Raw genomic sequence first — 21017 nt, 5'->3', positions numbered from 1 at the left:
AGAAGCATGTAGAGGGTCTAAAACTTCCGACTTAACCTTCGTGAAGCTACACTTATTATGAACAACATTATTTAACAGACATGAAAGTTGGATTCGGCTAAACTTTTACGAGCCGGACAAAGTACAAAATCGAAAACATATTATGTTCCTGAAGTATTCAAGGGCGGAAGTTTTGGTTTTCCGATGTACTTATGAGGGATTTGTGGTAGAGAAGCTGGTGAAAATGCTGCTCCATTATCAAAGCTTGTGACTGTGGTGGCAAATATATAAATGGGAAAATCAAAAAGTATTGATGTTTTATCTAAAGAAGTCGACAGATTTATTCTGTCTGTTAAATAATGTAGTTAAAAACTTAAACTATTTTTATAGCGATAAATACAGACCCAACCTCAAAAAACCTAACTTTCGAAATATCCACAAGAGGTGCTTATAGTTCAGTCAAAGTTTCCACTCCGAAGGGGCAGGAATCAATACATTAGTAAAAGATGTCAAGACACCCGTATGTGTTTATGGCTAGGCATAACCGAGATATTGACCAGTGATTTCTAGATTAGAAAGGCTGATTTCAGCGAAATAGAAAGTTTGAATTTTGTCGCTGCTGGTGGGGCATTTAGGGATGAGAACGGGCATTGGAGAAAAGGATGTTACCAGTCATGTACCCGAAACTACACTCTAAAATACATTGAAGGGTAAATGGACGATCTTTCCCACGAATTGCTTTTTGTGACTTTATTCAGGGACCATTTGTTGCAAAAACTGAATATCTGAAAGCGAATGCATTACTAGATAATAATGAAACTAGCGGATTATATTGAAAGGAAATTCTTTCTTAAAATATCACAGTCGGAGACAGGAGTCCAGTCATCTGTCCAGATCCATGTTTCACGTTCAATGCCCAACAAAACTGCAAAACTCCTGATGTAGACTGGAAAAGCCAAATTTGTAAAAAAAAGGTGGAACTTACATTACCATTTCATTACACCTCAAGGACAACGTTTTATACCAAAGCTGTAACACACTCAAATAACCGGAAGTAGACCCATTCGTTCTAAAAGGCACTTCACCAATTGTGTCTTTACAAAATTAAATCAATAGCGCAATTAAAAATATCAATGAGGGCACAGTGTGAGAAAACTGGCGTTATTTGTGAACTTTTTAGGGAGGAAAATATTAGGTGTTGTAAAGTTAGGAGAAGGCGTTACCATGGGAATACGACTATGACGCAAACTTTTTGGGCAACGAACTGTACAAAATGCAAACAACTCGAAGGGGCACTGTATTAACGCAGGATTTAAATTTAGAAATCTTTGCAACGTCTTGTTGTTAAAAGGAAACTGAAAGAGAAAAGATACCCATATTCTCCCGGGGGCTCTAACAAGAGCGTAAATATGGTGATCTCATGGAAGGGCAGTGTTGGACAGTGATCTACTAATAAAGGATGGATTATCACCAACAAAGATTATCCTGGACGGGACAATGGGTGAATGTCCCGAGAAATCCGGTCTTAGTGTTAGAAATAGATATGGGGAAAGAAATATAGTAGACATGCTGAACATTGGAGATTCAGTGGCGGTGAACATGCTGATAAAATGATGGACTATACAGCAGATACTTTTTTACCATGTAAACATCCGGGTTACCATGATTGTTTAGATAGATTCAATACAGATGGTGATTTGTCATTCGTCGAAATGCTTCCTTGAAAGTTGTTTGGTATTATTGTTTATTGTTATAATTAAACGAAAACATTTTTTAGATATCGTGATGTTTGGTTAAATCTTATAATGAAATTGTTGCATATATACAAATACAAATGTAATAGAAAAATGTTTGTTTTTGTATATCAAATTTTGTAAAAAAAGCTATCGTCAACTGCTGTACACATGTAATATGAATGTTTCTATAACATCAAAGTAACATTTGCAATATTCTAAATATAAGGTGCTACCTATGACGCGGAAAGCGCCTATGATTTCAAAACAAGCATAATATTTTCAATACATAAACCAGATCTGTCTTGGAATACGTAAATAATGGGTTAATTTATATATGAATATATTGGTGGAGTTTAATATGTCATCGCATCGAAGTGTCCCGAATATTTCCGAGTATCACGTCTGGCTTTTTTGTTAATCCCTTATTTTATGCGATTTAAATGCAATGATTATTCAAAATGAATATTTAAAAGTAACTTTTAATGTTAATCATCGTTACTTTAGTTCTAATCAATAGTAATAATAAAAGATCTATTTATTTACTGATTTTCTGCATCATACTTCTTCGTATAAAACGGGAAGTGTAATTTAGGACAGAAGACTGTCGCGTCTTCAAGCAACATTCTGAATTTGGTAGGCGCTTTTATTAAATGTTTATCTTTTTCAAAAGCGTCCTGAAATCTGATTAAAGCTCAAAAATAGAATCAGTCCAAGATTTTAAAAATGGCGGCGCCCATGCAGCTAACTAAGCATTTTTCCCAAATATGTTAGACTTAGACTTATATTTGTTTTTATTGATTTTAACGTGATTTAAATTTAACATCGTCATTTAACAAGTCATACATATTTTTAAGAGCGCTACAGCCCTTCCGGGTTATGTGGCCCCGCTCGGACTTTTCGCCTATTATTCTGTTGTTTGATATAAATTGATCAGGGGAAGTAAATCTTACGCGACATTACAATAGTTGATATCGTAGTTGTCATTCTTAGATACGATGTACATTATTTACCTCATAAAGCACGTAGAATGTTATCTCTTTCTTGGGAACGTAATGTCTCGTTTCCACGACTTCCTATTGAAGATTGATCAATATTGTCACAATAACGAGTTAGCTAGGTCACGAGAATGAACATCTATGTAGAGGAAAGTAAAGCACTTTCACGCTAAAATTTAGTTTGATATTTCCTGTGTAAAATTATAGAAAATGTTAAAAAAGTGCCGACCAATCCTTGATTTCATCTCTTGTATGTGAGTTTATTTATGAAGATGTATTAATTTGACAGAACAGATAGCAATTTTGTTAATTCTAATAAGATACGTAATACAAGACAGTAAATTCCAACCTGGGTATGTCAAATCCATTTTGCTCGTCAGTAAAGAACATCATCTACAACAATAAAACTAACTGGACAGAAAATCCGTATATGGTACATTTGTCAGGTATCATTGGCCTGTTGCATTATCTTATTAGTCAAGCTCATCCGAAAGATATGACCATTTATTTTTCTTCATGATGCATATAATTAATGGTCTCATTGGCCTCCCGTGCATCAAAATAGTATCATCATAAACAATCTACTAGTATCATTTGAGCCGCGTCATGACAAAACCAACGTAATGCGTTTGCGACCAGCATGGATCCAGACCAGCCCGCGCATCCGCGCAGTCTGATTAGGATCCATGCTGTTCGCTTGCAAACCCTATAACAAGTAGAGAAACTAATAGCGAACAGCATGGATCCTGATCAGACTGCGCGGATGCGCAGGCTGGTCTGGATTCATGCTGGTCGCAAACCCATTATGTTGGTTTTGTCATGACGCGGCTCAAATGATACTAGTAGATTGTTTATGATGATACTATTTTGATGCACGGGAGGCCAATGAGACCATTATATGCATCATGAAGAAAAATAAATGGTCATATCTTTCGGATGAGCTTGACTAATAAAATAATAAAACAGGCCAATGATACCTGACAAATATTTTTTCCGTATGCACGACCGACATGCACAAACATTCTTTCCATGTTTTACAAGCGAATTTAGAATAAAATTTTAGCCAAACATCGATTTTTTTTTCAATTTTGTATTATAATACAAATAATGAAAATATCCCAAACTGGTGAAATATTATATAAATTATAGTGTGTCCGAATTATGAGGATGCGCGCACATCGTATGACCCCATTGTTTAAGCTACAATCTGAAGAAAAATTTGTCATGACCCACTCGTCAACATCGACGTCGGTGTTGATCAACCTTTTTGGTCAAGTTTTCGTTTGTGGAGAATGACCAAAATACTAACAAAGCTATTTTACTAAAACTTTATTTGTGGATGCACATTGAGGAGTCCTATCTGCCACATCCATTTTCAGATCAAAGGTCAGGGTCACTTTTTTAGTCAATGAAAACACGTTTATAATTGTCGCGGATGCTACATTCTTGCGTCAATTATAAAAATTACTGAGGGTTGACAGGGGTCTAAAAAATCAAATTTCAAACTAAGGGTTTGCATAAGTTGTCGGTCACAATGTATCGATGAATGGTCGGGCTTGATGTTCGTTCTAGGTGTATCTGTTTGGTATATGCGACAATGAATCGAATCTCAATGTATTGAAATAGATTTCAATCGTTTGTTTCCGCAATTCTATAGAGACGGATGGTTTATTTATTTATGAAGAGATGTACAAGTTAAATGATATAAAAATGGCTGTGATCTAGAGGTGTGAGTATTCTTACAGCAATTATGTAGATTTATAATTATCATAGTTTTCTAATTCTTACACACCGGTATAATAATCATTAGACAATGTCATATAGTGTAAGTAAAGGATAGGTCTGAAATGAGGACTGCACACATAAATTGTTGGAAAACTAGTTATATAGAAATACGCAAGGATTATGCAACGAATGAAACCGAGCGACATAAACAGAAATCGGTCCAAACTCTTTAATTTACATAATATGTAATTCTTTCTTACAAATAAAAAAAACAACAACAAATAACAATAGTTCCATGGTTATACAAAGATAATATGATAAGTTTCCGTTAATGACTTCAACATTGAACTATACTTTTAGTAGGCTTTGAAATAACTTGTTTTTCATCTATGATTTTTAGCAGCACCCATTTGACTATATGCAACCAGTGTAACAAGATTAATGCGGAGCTGAAGTTTTCAGGTCTGAAAAATAGGTCAAACTTATGCATCACTAATCAAACATCATAATGACTGTTACGTCTACAAATAAACTTTAAGGTATGTTGACGTAAAATATAAATCAAAATGCTTACTATTGTATTTAAATCCTTAAAGCGAATTGGTTTACAATGGGCACATTCCACGAGTATTTCATATATCAATCAACAACCATACAAAATGTATCATTTTCATATTCTTATGAAATATACCTGGAAATAAAAATGTTTATATATCTAGATATCTAGAATGATTAAGTAGTACATTTATATAGTGAATTATAACATCATTCAATTATCTGCTATAAATTGATAAATTTGAGCCACGTCACGACAAAACCAACATAATGCGTTTGCGACCAGCATGGATCCAGACCAGCCTGAGCCAGACCAGATCCATGCTGTTCGCTTACAAACCCTATAACAAGTAGAGAAACTGATAGCGAACAGCATGGATCCTGATCAGACTGCGCGGATGCGCAGGCTGGTCTGGATCCATGCTGATGTTGGTTTTGTCATGGTGCGGCTCATATAATTATTTGGTGGTTTGTTTTAAGGTATGCTACTTAAAACTATCACATTGATTATTGATGATACACATTTTCAGTTATAGACCAATTTACTTTGACCGTTAGCCTGGTTCCCCGATTTCATCTGAAAGCTTATTTTGGAAATTGAACAGCATGTTGGATATTTAATAAATTGAACATTAAATGAGTTTATCATTTTGCGACCCTTTGAAAATGGTATTGCACAGCCGTGCGTTTATTTTAACGTGAATTCATTTGCGTTTATAGACATTGTGTAAAGACGCGCTAAATGTTACACTATAAGCGCGTCGATGAAAGTTATTCTTTTTCACTTTAAACAATCCTTATTTTTGGTATGTGATAAAAAGAATATTAGATTCATGAAATTTATTACTAAATTTATTGAACTCGTTGAATACAATAATATTATGCCAGAGTATCGCATAATATAATTTTATTCAACACGTTCAATAAATTCGGTAATGAACCTTCTCTCACACAATATCCTCTATGTATGTTCAATACTAAATTTATTTCACTCTTAGAATAAATAAATATTATACTCGCCAGAGACTAGCATTTATAATTTTGTTCAGTGTGTTTTGTATTACACATACACTCATTTAATACTTTTTATGGGACTACTGCATTTTACTTATACAGTACATTATGTGTACAAAGTATGAAAATTAAAGAAATCACTCTGGAAACAATTTTACAAATGTACACTTAACAATTCTTATAAGTGTGCAGGTATAAAATTAATAGTCTCACATGTGTGTAAATTTTGGCATGATTATGCTGAAATTTTTTAATGAAAACAGTTGAGAGACCTGATAATGTATTAAATTTCACAAGAAACACAAACTTTAATAAACTCGCAGTGCGTTATAATCCAATGTCGCAAAATAAAAGTATCATTGAAAATTAATCTAATATCGTATGCCTACCCTAAGCTGACTGTTGATTTCAAACTGGCAGCGTTGTCGCTCGAATGTGACCCAATCTTTTTCATGACATTTGGGAATATTTATTCACTGTTGGACGATTTTCGCATATTCGTAGGCGATGGTTTGTGACACTGTACCAAAACTTCTTATAAGGCGGTTTATTTCACCTCGTATAGCTTCCACGTGAAGTGCAAGAAACCAGTAACGAACAAAGATTTCTAAAGACTAAATCAAGACTAAAATCTACCAATAGAATTAAAATTACAACGATAAATGAAAATTCCATGTTTTTATCAAAATCAACTCGGCTATATGTATCAGTACATCAGTATGTTACAATACAAAGAAAATAAAAATAACAAATATATTTAAAATAAACGTATCTGACAGCTTTCCATGTTTTAAATGTTGTTAAGTGCAAGGATATATATGATCAAGCGTATTTCAAATATATACATGAGCCATGTCACGACAAAACCAACATAGTGCGTTTGCGACCAGCATAGATCCAGACCAGCCTGCGAGGATGCTTTTCGCTATTAGTTTCTGTACTTGTAATAGGGTTGGAAAGCGAACAGCATGGATCCTGATCAGACTGCGCGGATGCGCAGGCTGGTCTGGATCCAAACTCGTCGCAAACGCACTATGTTGGTTTTGTCGTGACGCGGCTCACATGAATTTCACTACCACCCTGTTTCATCCTGCTCGCCACCGCTCTCAACAACGACATCCCCCACCCCCATATTCATTGACCCTTCTCCGAGTAAAATTCAAACTACGTACTTCTTTCGACTTGTAGAGAATATTGATTTTTAAACAGTTTTATATAACTTTCAAGTGTTTGAACTTTAATATCAACTTAGAATATGAACTAACAAGGTCTTTGCTGGCTCAAAACATTTTTTTTTATTAAAGCACAATGCATTTCTATTTAATAAAAAGATAAATAAAATAAAGAAAATATATAGACAAACAAACACAAAATAATTCTATCAAACATTTCAAATTTTCATTCAATAATTATGATGCTTAATAAATGTAATTATCAAGCTGAATTAGAAGCAACAATAAACATGACCTTTTATGTAATCACGCACGGAGGTCACTGAATGAGCGTGATTTAATGAAAAACTATATAATGGAAGTTATGAAACGACATAACGTTTTAATGACATCGGAAGTTACAGAAAGTCGGCAATCAGTGCCATGAAAATAAACTAGTTTACTTAAAGTTAGTTTACTTCCGTCTATGAAAGAATGGAAATATTGCTCAAATGGATTTTGTATTTACACAGATTTACAAATATAACTAAATAAATGATACGTCAATATCATTATAGTAAATTTCTTCGAACATGCTGGACGCTGTATTTTTCAAATACTGGGCCTAATAACTAAACTACGTCACAATGTCTGAACTATAGTCACATGGAATGCCGCGTGAAAGATTTACAAAATTATAGACTTAAAGGTAATTATATAACCCTTATATTTACAATTTGATGAGTGCTTTTGTTATTTCAACAATGTTTCATTTTAGTGTATTCAGTCTTTTATCATTTCCATTTCATTTATTTACATTCTCAAGCAATGCAAGCGTATATAAGGCAGTATGGTGCATTCTAACAATATTCGAACTTTTACCGGCGCATTAGACACATTACAATGACAGGGTTGAACTTCTTGCAGCATATTGTTGTGGCTTTTGTTTTAACCAGTTTTATTCTATGCAGAGCTGCAAACATTACAAATCAGAATCAACTGTACGATGACTTACAGCAAGGTTACAATAAAGACATCCGACCTGAAGAAACAAATGTCATACAGGTAGTGAATTTTTCACTTTCCTTAGTGAGCATCAACCGGTTCGACGAGCTCAATGGCGAGCTTGATATGACGTCAATGATAACGATGAGCTGGGTTGACAGCCGTTTAGTCTGGGACAGCTCCAAGTATGGCGGTCTTACCTCGATGATGTTCCCGCCAAGCAAAATATGGACGCCACAAGTTTACATCCTGAATGCTTACGATTTATTTGAAGTAGAGAATGAGCAGTATGTTCGTGTGACGTCGGATGGGGTTGTCACGTGGAAACCGGCTCAACTTTTGTACCTTTTGTGCTCTGTGTATGTTCTGTACTTTCCGTTCGACGTCCAGAAATGCAAAATTGATTTTTCAGGTATGTTTGTACATTTAATTTTCATATTTTAGTTGAGACGTTGACGTTAGGTCGTTTGCTTTCCAAATATAAACCATTTATCAGTTTACTCTGAACAGGGGTGTGCGTCTTTAATTTCACGGAAGCAGAAAGTCAGTGGTTGATTAAGTTACTTTTTACTTATTTTCGACCGGTACATTAAGTTGCTTTTCAACGCAAAGTCGAGTCGTGCAATAATATTTCAAAATAAAATCACATCAAAAAGAATAATGCAACTGTTTAGTTAAATATTGACAAAATTTAATACGAAGAACTTTAAACTTGTCTTTTGACGTTTTAGCTTTGGATATGCAGGCTTCGTAACCTCTGATCCCCTTTCAAAATTCCATTTTGTTTAGTTCCGCCCATTGTTTTCTCGTTTAGGGCACAAGCTTTTTTATTACTTGGGGACCATACGCCGTTTTTCATGGAATGGCACTATTGTGTAACATTGAAGGTTCCATGATAACCGCCGTATGAACACATCTGCGGATGTTTCTAAATTCAAAATTTTACCATTTCATGTTTAAATGTTGAATTTCTGCTTAAGCCTGTGCTAGGGGGCGTGGACGGTAGTTATCACTTGACAATACTGTCCATGAACAGGCTCAATCAAACCGAGCCTGCCATATTTTTAATTTTGACGTGTTGGGCTTTCTTTAGGGATTCTTATTTTCTCTTTTTTGTTATAATTTTGTGTTACAGACATTGCCACGACTTTATGGGACAGTCCTCGTATATAAAAGATGTGATTAATATTTCTTTCTTCAGAATATACATGTAGCTATTTCTGACACCTTTTGAAAACGTGCAAATGTTTTTTTATTGATAAATTATAAATACTTAGCTAATAATACTAATTTTTTCATTTCAGCATGGGCTTTCTCTAAGGATGAAATGATTTTGAATTCTGATCGAAATGAAATTGCCTTTGACTATTACCATCGCAACAGATTATGGCAAATCTCAAAACACACTATTTCTTACCCACCTCGTGGCAACAATTCTGTACTTCGTTTCGACGTCTACATCGAGAGGCGTGACACATTCATGATCGTCTACGTGATCATCCCGGTCTTTCTCGTCGGTTCATTAAATTGTTTCGTTTTCCTGATACCAGCGTCCGCAGGAGAAAGAACTTCCGTTGCAGTTACAGCGTTCCTTGCGTTCGTCGTTTTTATGACGATGGTTAACGGAATAGTTCCGGCAAGTTCCGATCCTGTAGCCTACCTATTCTTTTATATGCTGTTCCTCCTTGCATACAGTGGAGCAATTATGATCATGAGCATATTGTCTTTGCAGATCTACGAGAGGGAAGGCAACATTCCGTCTTTTATAAGAAAAGGCTTTCATTTGTAGGAAAAAGAAAGGGGAAGTTGCACCATTAGAAAATGTTACCCCGGTAAAAGAAATGAAACTATCCGACACAGACCAAGACGATGAAGACGACAGTGACGCACAGGAAGTGACGTGGAAAGATGTCGGACTTGCATTTGAATAGATTTTGTTTCATTTCTTTACTTATAACTTACATGATATATTCATGTATTGTTTATGCACAAGTGACCACTGACGTTGAGGCCGATGGTCACGTGTAAATTATATATATGACAGTGTTGTCCGATTTTATTAACCTGTCAAATACGTATTAATTCAAATGGTGTTAATTGTTGTTTGATTTGTAAGTTAATTTATACGCATTTGGTTCTGCTTTCTGAAAATAAATATTTACCATATCTTAGATAATACAACATATATTCTAACCCTAGTTTGATCAGTTGCGATGTTGGGTTTGATGATAATGTTTTGCTAAGTTTGCTGTGAATCATTATTTTTAATCTACATTTTTGTTTTGTTTTTTAAATTTTTTGGAAATGAAATAAGACTCGAATCTGCTACCTCGTGATATAAGGCCGAATATAGCCGTTGTAATAAACTGACTGTTATATTATCGACAGGTTAGTTAAATCGAGCAGTTACATTTATTAAAAATTAATTTTAAGATTAGGACAATGTAGGAAATATTAGGAAAATTAATATAAAAATTAAAAAATTGTTTATTTTCCAGTTAAGCCAGTCTTTAGTCTACTTTATTCTCTTCATTCTATGTGATAATAGCTAACTATGATAAATACGCACTGTAATTCTTTAAAATCGACTTAAATCCAAAAGTATTCGTAAAATGAAAAAATTTAGTACCAATAATGTAAACAACTTGTTGTATAAACTTAGGAGATTATCTTTGTATGCTCTGTATAGTTTTCTGCTCTCATTGCCTTTATTCATGTACCTTACTTTTATAAATGTATAATTCATCTATTGTATTATTATTTTTTTTATTATTGTATTATTTATTTCGTTTAACTGTACAGTACTTTTGAACGTGTCAATGTGCATGAAAAAAGTGCTTAAGAAGTTTGGTATATAATAATAATAATCTATTGTATTCCTTGTTTGAAATAAACTATGTGTAAACTATGTGTTAACTATGTGTAAACTAATCAGTTTTGAATTCTCACATGTTTATTAATCCTTAGATCCTTCCTAGTTACGATGGACGCTATCACAGGCTATCGTCACAGTACTCGTAAGGTGCGCTTCTGAAAATCCCGACAGTGCCCTGCGCTGTCGTTTAAAGTATTGCATTCACCTAAGAAAAAATTTGCCATGCCTGTTTTTTAGCATGTCCAATAATAATAATAATAATACTGCGCATTAGTCATACATAGAATCTTAATTGTGGGTCTTCGTTTTCTACACAACGTAATGTCGTTTCTGACGTAAATTTACGTAGTACAAATCCTGCGTTGAAGCGTTCATTGACGTGTCCTTGTTTTTATTACTGCATCAACGTGCATACTCATACGATTAACAAAGACTGCCATGGCGCATACCTGATCTTTTAATCTAATACGCCTATATTAAACGCAATTCTCAGAAATATCTTCTTTTAGTAAATTCAAAGATGTCTTCGAAGTCTACCCGGATTGAAATGGTGGCAAAGTCCGTGTTTTTCAAGAGAGGTCAAAGGAAATGCTTTTTGACAATACAGATGTCCTAGGTAACGACAGTGTCAAAAGTTACGGCCACAATTTAGCAAATAGCAAAATGGTACAGAGAGCATTCTTCGTTTTACCCTAGGTCAACAGGACTATCGGTACAGAAATATAACGGCTAAGATTTAAATGAGATAAAAACAAATAACAGAAGTTTAGATTACATGGTGACATAGGCTCTATACCACGTAGCTTGCACTGTCTCGCGTATATATGACAACGCAAATACGTCCTGGTACAACCTGCATACATGTATGACAATACACATCAACGTACTGTACTGCGTCGACATAGAATTCCACATAAAATGTGTTTGCGTCTCAGAATAACTCTAGAAAATTATAACTGTGATGTAAAGGGATGGCCAAAGCAAGGCAGACGTACGTCATTTTTTCGAATTTTAATATGTCAAAGAGTGCTATATCCTACTCAAATATATATTTTGCGACTCGAAAGTCTTACAGTATTCTGCTGTGTTGATATTTAATTTGCTCTTATTAATTCTATGTTTGTATATCAAAAGTAAGAAGAAAACTCGAAAGTTCAAAACATTTTAAAAAACAAGAGCTCCGCTGAGGTTGGGCAACATACGCAGGTAGTTGCATTCTCTATTACATAAAGGGAATTATTCATTTTATAATGAATTGATAGCTGACAATATCAAATTTGTCCCGCGTTTTGACATAACCTACATGTATGCCAAATATAAACATAATCATTATAATCCTGCGGAAAAGGGCATTACTTTTTCAATAATACAATGTTTGTTGATTGTTAGCCTTTGGAAATCAATAATTTCGCGGAAAAAATGCTAAGTAAGGGACAATACTCTGTCAATTTTATGTTGACTGCAACGAAAATCGAACTTCATCTATTTTTTAATAAACATACATGCATGCCTAATTTAAACACAATCATTGAAATCCTTCAAAAGTTTTCCCGCGGAAACTAATTGTCTACGGACAGACTGACGGATGTTCTAGCAAGACAGTATATTTGTGGCTACTCCATTGTTATTCCCATTTGTTCTTTTTGTCCTATTAAAGAAAAAAGTTACATAAAAGCAGATGGGATGAATCATGATTAGTATCAAAGAGAAAGTGCAGTTCCCTTTTGTTCCTGCAGGCACATAAGTATTCTCATGTAAGAAGGAACAGGTGGACAGACGGACTGACAAAGCCATACCATAATACATCCCGATATTTCGTATAACAATCTGGATGAACTATTTAATCAAATCTTAGTTCTGGATGACACTCAGCAGGCACGATTTTGAATTTTTGAAATATAGTTTCCTGATAGAATTCGGAGAGCCTTTTTGACATGTATTAACACAAAATTCCATGCTCTTCCGGAATGTATGTCAAAGATGATAACTGTATTACAATATTATACTTTTTTTATCTTTTTGTTCGTTATTCATTATCACAGATAATATATATGTAAAGCAACGAAAATACACTTTGTAGATATTAACTTTTAAATACGTTTAAATGACTACGGAAGACAGTTAGAAAAATCATTTACACAAAGTAGAAAAATATTGCTTTTTTCCGCCGATTCTTATATTTTAATTTATTTTCGTATACAAATCAGTGTGAAGAAACGCCTTAATTAAAGTGCATTTCGGTAGATTAACAGGCAAGATTTTTTGCATTTAATCATTCAAGTGCCCAGTCCGGTATATAACGGAATACAGTATTTAGTGTGGTGCTATCTAACCAAAGTCCGTTTTTTTGAACAACTGAAATGGATTTTCTATTTTCATAGATTTACACAGCGTGTTTGTCCATTAACTCGGTAAACAAAATGTTTATCAAACCTAACAGGCTTTCTTTGAAAAGACCAGGTAGATCGCTTAAATTTTGATAAAATGCACATAAAGTTTCGGAAATGAAATGTTTGAGGCCTTAGCTGCAAAAGTGTTTTTTCTCCGCGTATCAGATGATTCGGGGGTATATTGTTTTGGTCCGTCTGTCTGTCATTCTACATTCAGTATCAAACAATTCTGCAGTAACTGAAAATGAAAATGAAAAATATTCTGTTTTCAGGCAGTTTTCTTTAAAATATTATTTACGCACCTTTAAGACAAACGAACACTTATATATTTGCTATAATAGCGATAGACAGTCTGGTGCATAGTTTAAAGAGGATTTGTCTATCATGGGCTCAGTTTTCCGTAAATATTTCAAAAATTGATTAAACACAAACAATTTAAATGTATCATTTGCATATTCTTTTAGTATTTTTTTTAAAAAGTTGACATAGTTCTAAGTGATTTAGTACGATTGTTAATATGATGAATTATCTGTTATACATATGTCATATCAAACCATAAATTCTACACTTACCAACAAAATTATGTCCTTGTTTGTTTTGTCTTATATGATATTTAATATAATCAACATTATTATTTATGGTAGTAAACAAAATGTAACAGACCTTCCATTAAGGGCGAATTCACTTTAAAAGTGTGTATTTTCTTCAACTCGTTTCATGAGAAGTATGCTGGCCGACTTTTCATAGCAACGAACTCATCTTAAAAAGCTCTATCCTTTATTTTGTTTTAAACTGAACAGTATATTTTACCATTTTGTCATAAAAAGCGTGCATAACATAACTTTCACAAAATAAAAAGGACGTGCAATCATAATTGTTAAAAAAAATTCAAGCAAAGCATCCCACATAAATTTACTAAAAACATCACATCATTACTGGCAAGTTACACAGACGTTCGGTCCCCAGTCGGTCATTTAAGCAGTATTATTCTTTCTTTTTTGTTGTTGTTATTATTGATGTTTAAAAATATAAAATAGAATGAGCAATATATAATTTATATTTTTTACAGATTTCAGTGTGTTGAGATAAACTTACACTCGCTAGGAAATCATTGCAACAAGTCGCTGCTAGTGATGCATTTTTTCTTCACTATTTTAAATGAGCCGTTTCTATCGAGTTGACTTACAGTATTTTCTTTTTCAAATGATTTTGACGTTTTTTAACTTAGTGTATGTGTTAAGACATTTAATTTGATATTACACCCAAGTATTTGTATGAGTCAACAAGTTCAAGTATATTGTCACCAATTTTGAATTCAAAGTTTGTTTTCTGTGCCCTACCCCTTCTGAAATGCATACATTTTGATTTCGAGGTATTAATTAAAACCCTCCAGCGTTTACACCAATTGTGTAATGTGTTTAGCATGGTCTGAAGTTTCTCCTCGGAGTCCGCAAGCAACACAATATCATCTGCGTACATCAAAATGGAAGCATATGTGTCACCTACTTTAATGCCTATATTCAGATCGTTTATTTCTTTTACTAAGTCATTAGCAAAAATTGCAAATAATGTAGGCGACAGTGGACAGCCTTGTTTTACACCTGTTTCACATTGAAACCAGTCTGTAAGTTTATTATTGATCCGAATGCATGATAATGAGTTTGCATATATATTCCGTATTGAGTTATACACCTTTCCATCAATTTTGTGCAGCAATAGTTTGTAAAGTAGCATTTCTCGGTCAATAAAGTCAAAGCATTTTTTTAGATCAATGAAGGAGGAAAACACCTTTGGGTTATTTTGTATATATACATGTATATTAAATGTAACAAACTTTCCATTGTGGACCAATTCACTTTAAATTTGTGTATTTTCTTCAATTCACTTCATGAGAATTACATCCGGTCGATTTTTCATAGCAACAAACCGCGTCGCAAAAAGTATACTTTATTTTGTTTTAAACAGAACAGTATACGTATCTTACCATATTTTACCATTTTGTTGTAAAAAGCGTCCGTGACATAACTTTCACAAAATATAAAGAATATGAAATTAGATAAGCACAATCATAATTGTTAAAATAGTTTTCCTCATAAAATTTAAACTACTTATGACATCACAGTACAAGTAAGCAATATTATTTATTCCAAAGTTGTGGGTTTTTTGGGGTTTTTTTGTTGTTGCTTTTGTTGTTGATGATGATTTTTAAAAATATAAAAAAGAATGTGCAGTAAAAAATTTTATGATTTTTTTTCACAGTGTATCACTCCTGGATAAACCTATCACTCCCTAGGAAATCGCTTGAACAAGTCGCTGCTGGTAGTGCAATCTTTTCATTATTTTTAATGAGCTGTTCTATAGAGTGGACTGGCAGTATCATCTTTTATCAACTGATTTTGACGTTTTTTTTTTAATTTAGTGTATGTATTTAGACAGTTAATTTGGTATTCTTTACCTTGGTGTATAATCTAAGAGTTGTCTGAAAAAGAAAGATTAATAATTATGTACTTATTATCTCATGGAAACGTACTGCATTTTAATATAAATATACTTGATACACTTTCTTCTTATTACTATCATCATATTATATTATTATATTTTATGTTATTATATTATAAATTAAAAATAAAAAGAACATGTGTTATATATTTTGACATACAACTTGAACTAAGCTAACACATGAGTACAAATTATTACCACGTTAAGTGATAATATCTTTAAGAGAGTAAGAACATAAGAAGTTTTGAAACTATATTTAAGTATGTATATTGAAAATTGAAAAAATAAGACAACGTCTTTCTTCTTCCTGATATGTTTCTACTTAAAGGAGTAAGTAATGTCATATTTTGAATAGTTCTTTTACGCATTTGTTTTGGCATTTCATAGAACAGTTTAAAAGGGGAACATGAGAAATACTTTGATTGTACCTGATTGGCTAATCTGTATTAGGAAGAAAAAATAGGAACTCAATAAAAAGATGCGCAGAAACGTCTTTAGCAAAATACGACGGAGGATCATCTTTAAAGAGTTAACAGGTATGTCTTTTATATTGTAAAATTTTAAGTGTTTAGTATGAATTTATTTTATTTTCATTGCTGTTTTACTTCATAAAATATAACTTTAATGAATTAAATGAAATTATTTTAATGAATTAAATGAAATTTAAGACAAGAGTTTGCTTCAACAATAATAAATTATGTATTTCTTCTTCAATATTTACAAACAAAATTTCAATATAAAAATTGTATCAGGAAACTGATAGCATATTGACGTTAGAAGTGCTTACCACCACCATCATCATCATCATCATCATCATTGTTATCATCATTAACACCACATAATAATAATAATAATAATAATAATGATAATAATAATATAATAATAATAATAATAATAAAAATAATAATAAAAATGATGATGATGATATATTATTATTATTATTATTATTATAATTATTATTATCATCATTATTATTATCATCATCATCATCATCATCATCATCATCATTATCATTATCATTTGCTCATTAACTTTATTTGCCATCGGTCAAATGAAATACGGTATACGGTAAAGAACGATATCGTACTATAAAGTCTCAAACATTTCTTAGATATAAGTTCTTTAATAATACATATTCAAGTATGAAGCCGGACAATGAATAATAAGAATAACATTTTAAAAATAACACATAATATATATAATTGAATGTTTAATTTTTAATGTATATATTAAAAAATGAGAATATAGTTTTGATCATCTATGCATTTATCTTTTTGTAGGCAAGTTTCAAACGAAATGACCATGCAGTTATTTGGTGCATTAATTCTGGCAGGAATGTTGTGCTCTTCACTTTGTCAGGAGGACAGTGTGAGTTGCTTATTATCTACGAAAGACTTGTCGGGATATTTCAACTTTATGAATTCCCCATTTTCATCTTCATAAATTCACAATTTCAACTTCACGAATTCACGATTTAAACTTCATCGTGAAATCGAAATCGTGAATTCGTGAAGCTGAAATCGTGAATTTTTGAAGTTGAAATCGTGAATGCGTGAAGTTGAAATCTTGAATTCGTAAGCCGTGTGTGAAGAACATGCATTCACGAAGGTAAGATTGTGAATTCACGAAGATGAAATCGGGAATACATGAAGTTGAAATGTCCCCACCGTCTTTCGTAAATTATCTTCATATTTGACATAAAACATAATAGTTTATTTAAAAATGAATAAATATTTGCACATGATTATTGGTTTGTGGTATCTCCAAAAATGTCTACAATGTTATTTAATTAACCATTATATGCCTGAAATTGTGCAACTTTAGTAAATGAAATGATTTTCATTTTAGCTCTTTATAGCCGAGTCGCATAAAAAGGGAAATGAGAAGATTTTAATTATTAAAGACAAGACTACTGGCAAAAAAGTCACGGAAATAGATGTCTTTGATAATGAGGTAAGCAACTGTATATTGTTTTAATTTTCACAGATAAATTGAATACACATTTTTTATACTTTACATTTTTTAAACTTTACTTTTAAAAACATTGGCAACAAAATATCGGCGTTTATTGACACTCAAAATATCATTTGTGGTAAATATATGAATCGGTTTTAATAATACTTTGCACAGCAAGAAAAACACTTACATCACTACACACCATTTGTTTATAATAGTTTTGATGTTCTGTAGTATTATATATTTTAACTCATTATATATTTAATGTAACAGTCGAGTCACATTGTATTGTAACGATAATTACGATAACTAGTATTCCTTACCTTAAACATATACAAATGATAATGAAAGTAACTGTAAACATTTAATTACCTCAGGGATATCAACTTGGAAAACCTGTAGACGAAAACATCTGTCTCGTCTCACCATTTGTCGATAAGGTAATATTTATATCTTATCAAATATTAGTAGTGCATTGTAGAATTAATTAGGCATGCACTATATAATAAACAGTATGCTTTATAATTTGTATTTTTTTTTATCTTGTCCTCTAATAAATATTGTATTAAATGAACAATCAAGTGGTATGTCTATCCTGTCTACTCATTAAGTGTAGGAAATAAATAAATGCATGTAGATAATATGTATATTTTCTCAAATTTAAATTGTGCATTTAATGATTAATTAGGTCAAACGTATCATATCGTTATGGCAAATTCTGCATGGAAATAGTACATACATACATGGAAAAATATATGTAAACAGAATAAAATGTTCCGGAATAAATTATAATGCTGCTACTTTATAAAGGTTTTCAACTTTTCGGTTACGATTTTATGCATGCATCATTCGCTCAAAAGAAAATATACACTCATACGTGTATTTCTTTCATACGCGTATTTTGTAGTTGTTCCTTTCGAGATTCAAAGAAAACATTTTGTAAAACGCGAAAAAATAGCTTTAAAGATATTGATTTGGATATAATTAATTAGGTCTTTTTAAACTGTATTAGATATATATGATCAATGATTTATATATCATGAACACTTATAAAACCTTAATATCAAGTTTGCTAAAGCAATTCTACTTCTTAACTGTTGTAATTTTTTTAACAAATATATATTTCTATGAGTTTAGTCGCAATAAAAATTATATATTTTTTTTATATAATATACACAATATTGACTATGACTTCATTTTAAAGGAAGCGCTTTGTTTGACAAAATAAGTTAACAACAAAATGCTTTTCTAAAACTTGACTTTGATATCAAATCAGGACGATGATCCTCCACATTGTTTCAAACGTATACCTGCTATAGACATGCAAGACAAAATACCAGCCGACCTCACAGAATGTAAAAACCGTGACATTGTCTTCGTAAAACCGACAGAATGTCTTAAGCCTGACATGGACCATGAGAGTGAATCAGAAAACGGTAAGATTATTAAATTTAAACATCAATAAAGTGTTCATAAATTTCGTTTCCTTTGTTTGCTATTACGACCGGATGGGAAGATACATGTATATTAGCCGACAGAAGAAAATCTGTAGCAATTTTGTATTCGAGATTTATCCGATACGACTATACAGATACATTGTCGGATACCCACGATTGATAAACATGTCACCTAACATGCAATCAATGATGCATGTTAATGGTTCGGTCGTGGGTATCCGACGATGATACAGATATAGCGATCGATTATATAGTTAATATAGGATAATATATTATAATAAAAAAAAGTCAATACAAGAGTAAATTGGTCTATAACTTCTATTTTACTGTCATGGATACTACAAGATCGTATCATATATCTCATGAGATCATCGTCCAATTAAATTCTGTATGGTCAAGTTCCAAATACCCCAAAATAGACCAGAAATGTGAAATGTCTATCGTTGAATATTGTTGGATAGAAAGAATTGCCAGTACAGTCAGGAAAACTATTTTTTAAAGCAAATTACGAATATACTAAATTATTTTAGTACAATGATGATTTTATAAAAGACATTTGGTCCACTGATATCATTTCTGATTTAATCATTCGACATAATTTAAAGTTTCTTCCTATTTTCAGGACTCAGACAAAAAAGGGCTTTTAGGTGTGCAGACACTGAGTTCACTTTTTGTGCATTGTGGGGACTGAAATGTGTGAGACGTGGATGGTTGAATGCTTGTGTAGAATTAAAGTCCCATTGTGTACGCCACGGAATCATTCGCGGTCATATAAATTGCCATTTCAAGTGAAAGATACTTACTTAAACAACCACAGCTGACATCTAATAAAAACGATTTTTGCAAGTACTTACCTGTATAGATTATAACTTCGTTTTCTTTTGTTTTATATCAGCTCATTTTGCATATAATTGTCTGTTTAAGTGTAACAGACGCCGCAGTTTTCATGGTTTGCTTTTTGTTTTCATTCAAGACTTGTTAGAACTTTTATTCAATTGCATTTGGATAATCGAAATGGATTTTTGTTTTGAAATATATTTTATCAAAAAAGCAAAAGTCACTTTTAAATATTATCTCTTTCAGAATCATTATTATAGGCTATGTATCTATCTATATAAAATATTCAAAGAATTGTTGTTGTTTTTCCCCTTTGTAGCATTACACTGAATATGCTTTAAAAGATATACCCGTTCTATGCTCAAATTTGATGTTAGAAAATTGTTTTATAGTCTCTTTGTAAATATAAAATAAACATAATTGACTTCACACAAAGTAGATATGTTATAATTAAAACTCTACACAAATGGGTGGGCACAATATGAATATAAAAAAATGGCAGTCTTTATAAGAAAGTACCATCTTTGATTGACACGTAATAGGGAAAGCAGCTTCCCATACATTATTTATTTATTTTCTTATTGATAGACATTTTTAGTCAAAATTTTATAGATTTCAATAATTTTCCGTGATTTAAATATTTTACTCAAAAAAATATGCAGAAATCATTATAATGATATCGATCATTATTTGAATAAATGTCTTTATAATCTTATTAAGATGCTAGAAAGATGGCACCTTAAAAGCTCATTATGCCAACTCTGATAAATACGCAGTGTAATTCTTTAGCATCGACGTAAATCCAAAAGTATTCGTAAAACGAAAATTTTAGTACAAATAATG

The 21017-nt window shown here is 32.2% G+C and overlaps 2 protein-coding genes across 2 annotated transcripts; both read left to right on the top strand.

Annotated features, from left to right (window-relative positions):
- The first annotated feature begins 8048 nt into the window (after positions 1–8048).
- On the top strand, positions 8049–10091 carry LOC132718629 (acetylcholine receptor subunit gamma-like). The gene is made up of 2 exons (XM_060702350.1): positions 8049–8519; positions 9950–10091. The coding sequence occupies exons 1-2, from the start codon at positions 8059–8061 to the stop codon at positions 10089–10091; spliced, it is 603 nt and encodes a 200-aa protein (XP_060558333.1). The 5' UTR covers positions 8049–8058.
- Positions 10092–16332: 6241 nt separating this feature from the next.
- LOC132718630 (uncharacterized) lies at positions 16333–20612 on the top strand. The gene is made up of 6 exons (XM_060702351.1): positions 16333–16460; positions 17205–17292; positions 17773–17877; positions 18258–18320; positions 19157–19316; positions 19960–20612. The coding sequence occupies exons 2-6, from the start codon at positions 17221–17223 to the stop codon at positions 20127–20129; spliced, it is 570 nt and encodes a 189-aa protein (XP_060558334.1). The 5' UTR covers positions 16333–16460; positions 17205–17220; the 3' UTR covers positions 20130–20612.
- The last annotated feature ends 405 nt before the right edge of the window (positions 20613–21017 follow it).

The sequence above is a fragment of the Ruditapes philippinarum genome, unplaced genomic scaffold (assembly GCF_026571515.1).
Source record: "Ruditapes philippinarum isolate M1 unplaced genomic scaffold, ASM2657151v2 ctg4532_1_1_1_1, whole genome shotgun sequence".
Classification (NCBI taxonomy): Eukaryota; Metazoa; Mollusca; class Bivalvia; order Venerida; family Veneridae; genus Ruditapes; species Ruditapes philippinarum.
Note: the sequence above shows the minus strand (reverse complement) of the source record. Positions and strands in the feature narration are given on the sequence as shown.

What these genes read in the sequence shown, in the direction of transcription:
- LOC132718630 (XM_060702351.1), top strand. Translation starts at nt 17,221, where the DNA reads ATGACCATGCAGTTATTTGGTGCATTAATTCTGGCAGGAATGTTGTGC. An exon ending in CACTTTGTCAGGAGGACAGT is followed by an intron (nt 17,293 to 17,772) that starts GTGAGTTGCTTA and finishes TTTTCATTTTAG; the next exon opens with CTCTTTATAGCCGAGTCGCA. An exon ending in TAGATGTCTTTGATAATGAG is followed by an intron (nt 17,878 to 18,257) that starts GTAAGCAACTGT and finishes TAATTACCTCAG; the next exon opens with GGATATCAACTTGGAAAACC.
- LOC132718629 (XM_060702350.1), top strand. Translation starts at nt 8,059, where the DNA reads ATGACAGGGTTGAACTTCTTGCAGCATATTGTTGTGGCTTTTGTTTTA. An exon ending in TTGTACCTTTTGTGCTCTGT is followed by an intron (nt 8,520 to 9,949) that starts GTATGTTCTGTA and finishes TTTCATTTGTAG; the next exon opens with GAAAAAGAAAGGGGAAGTTG.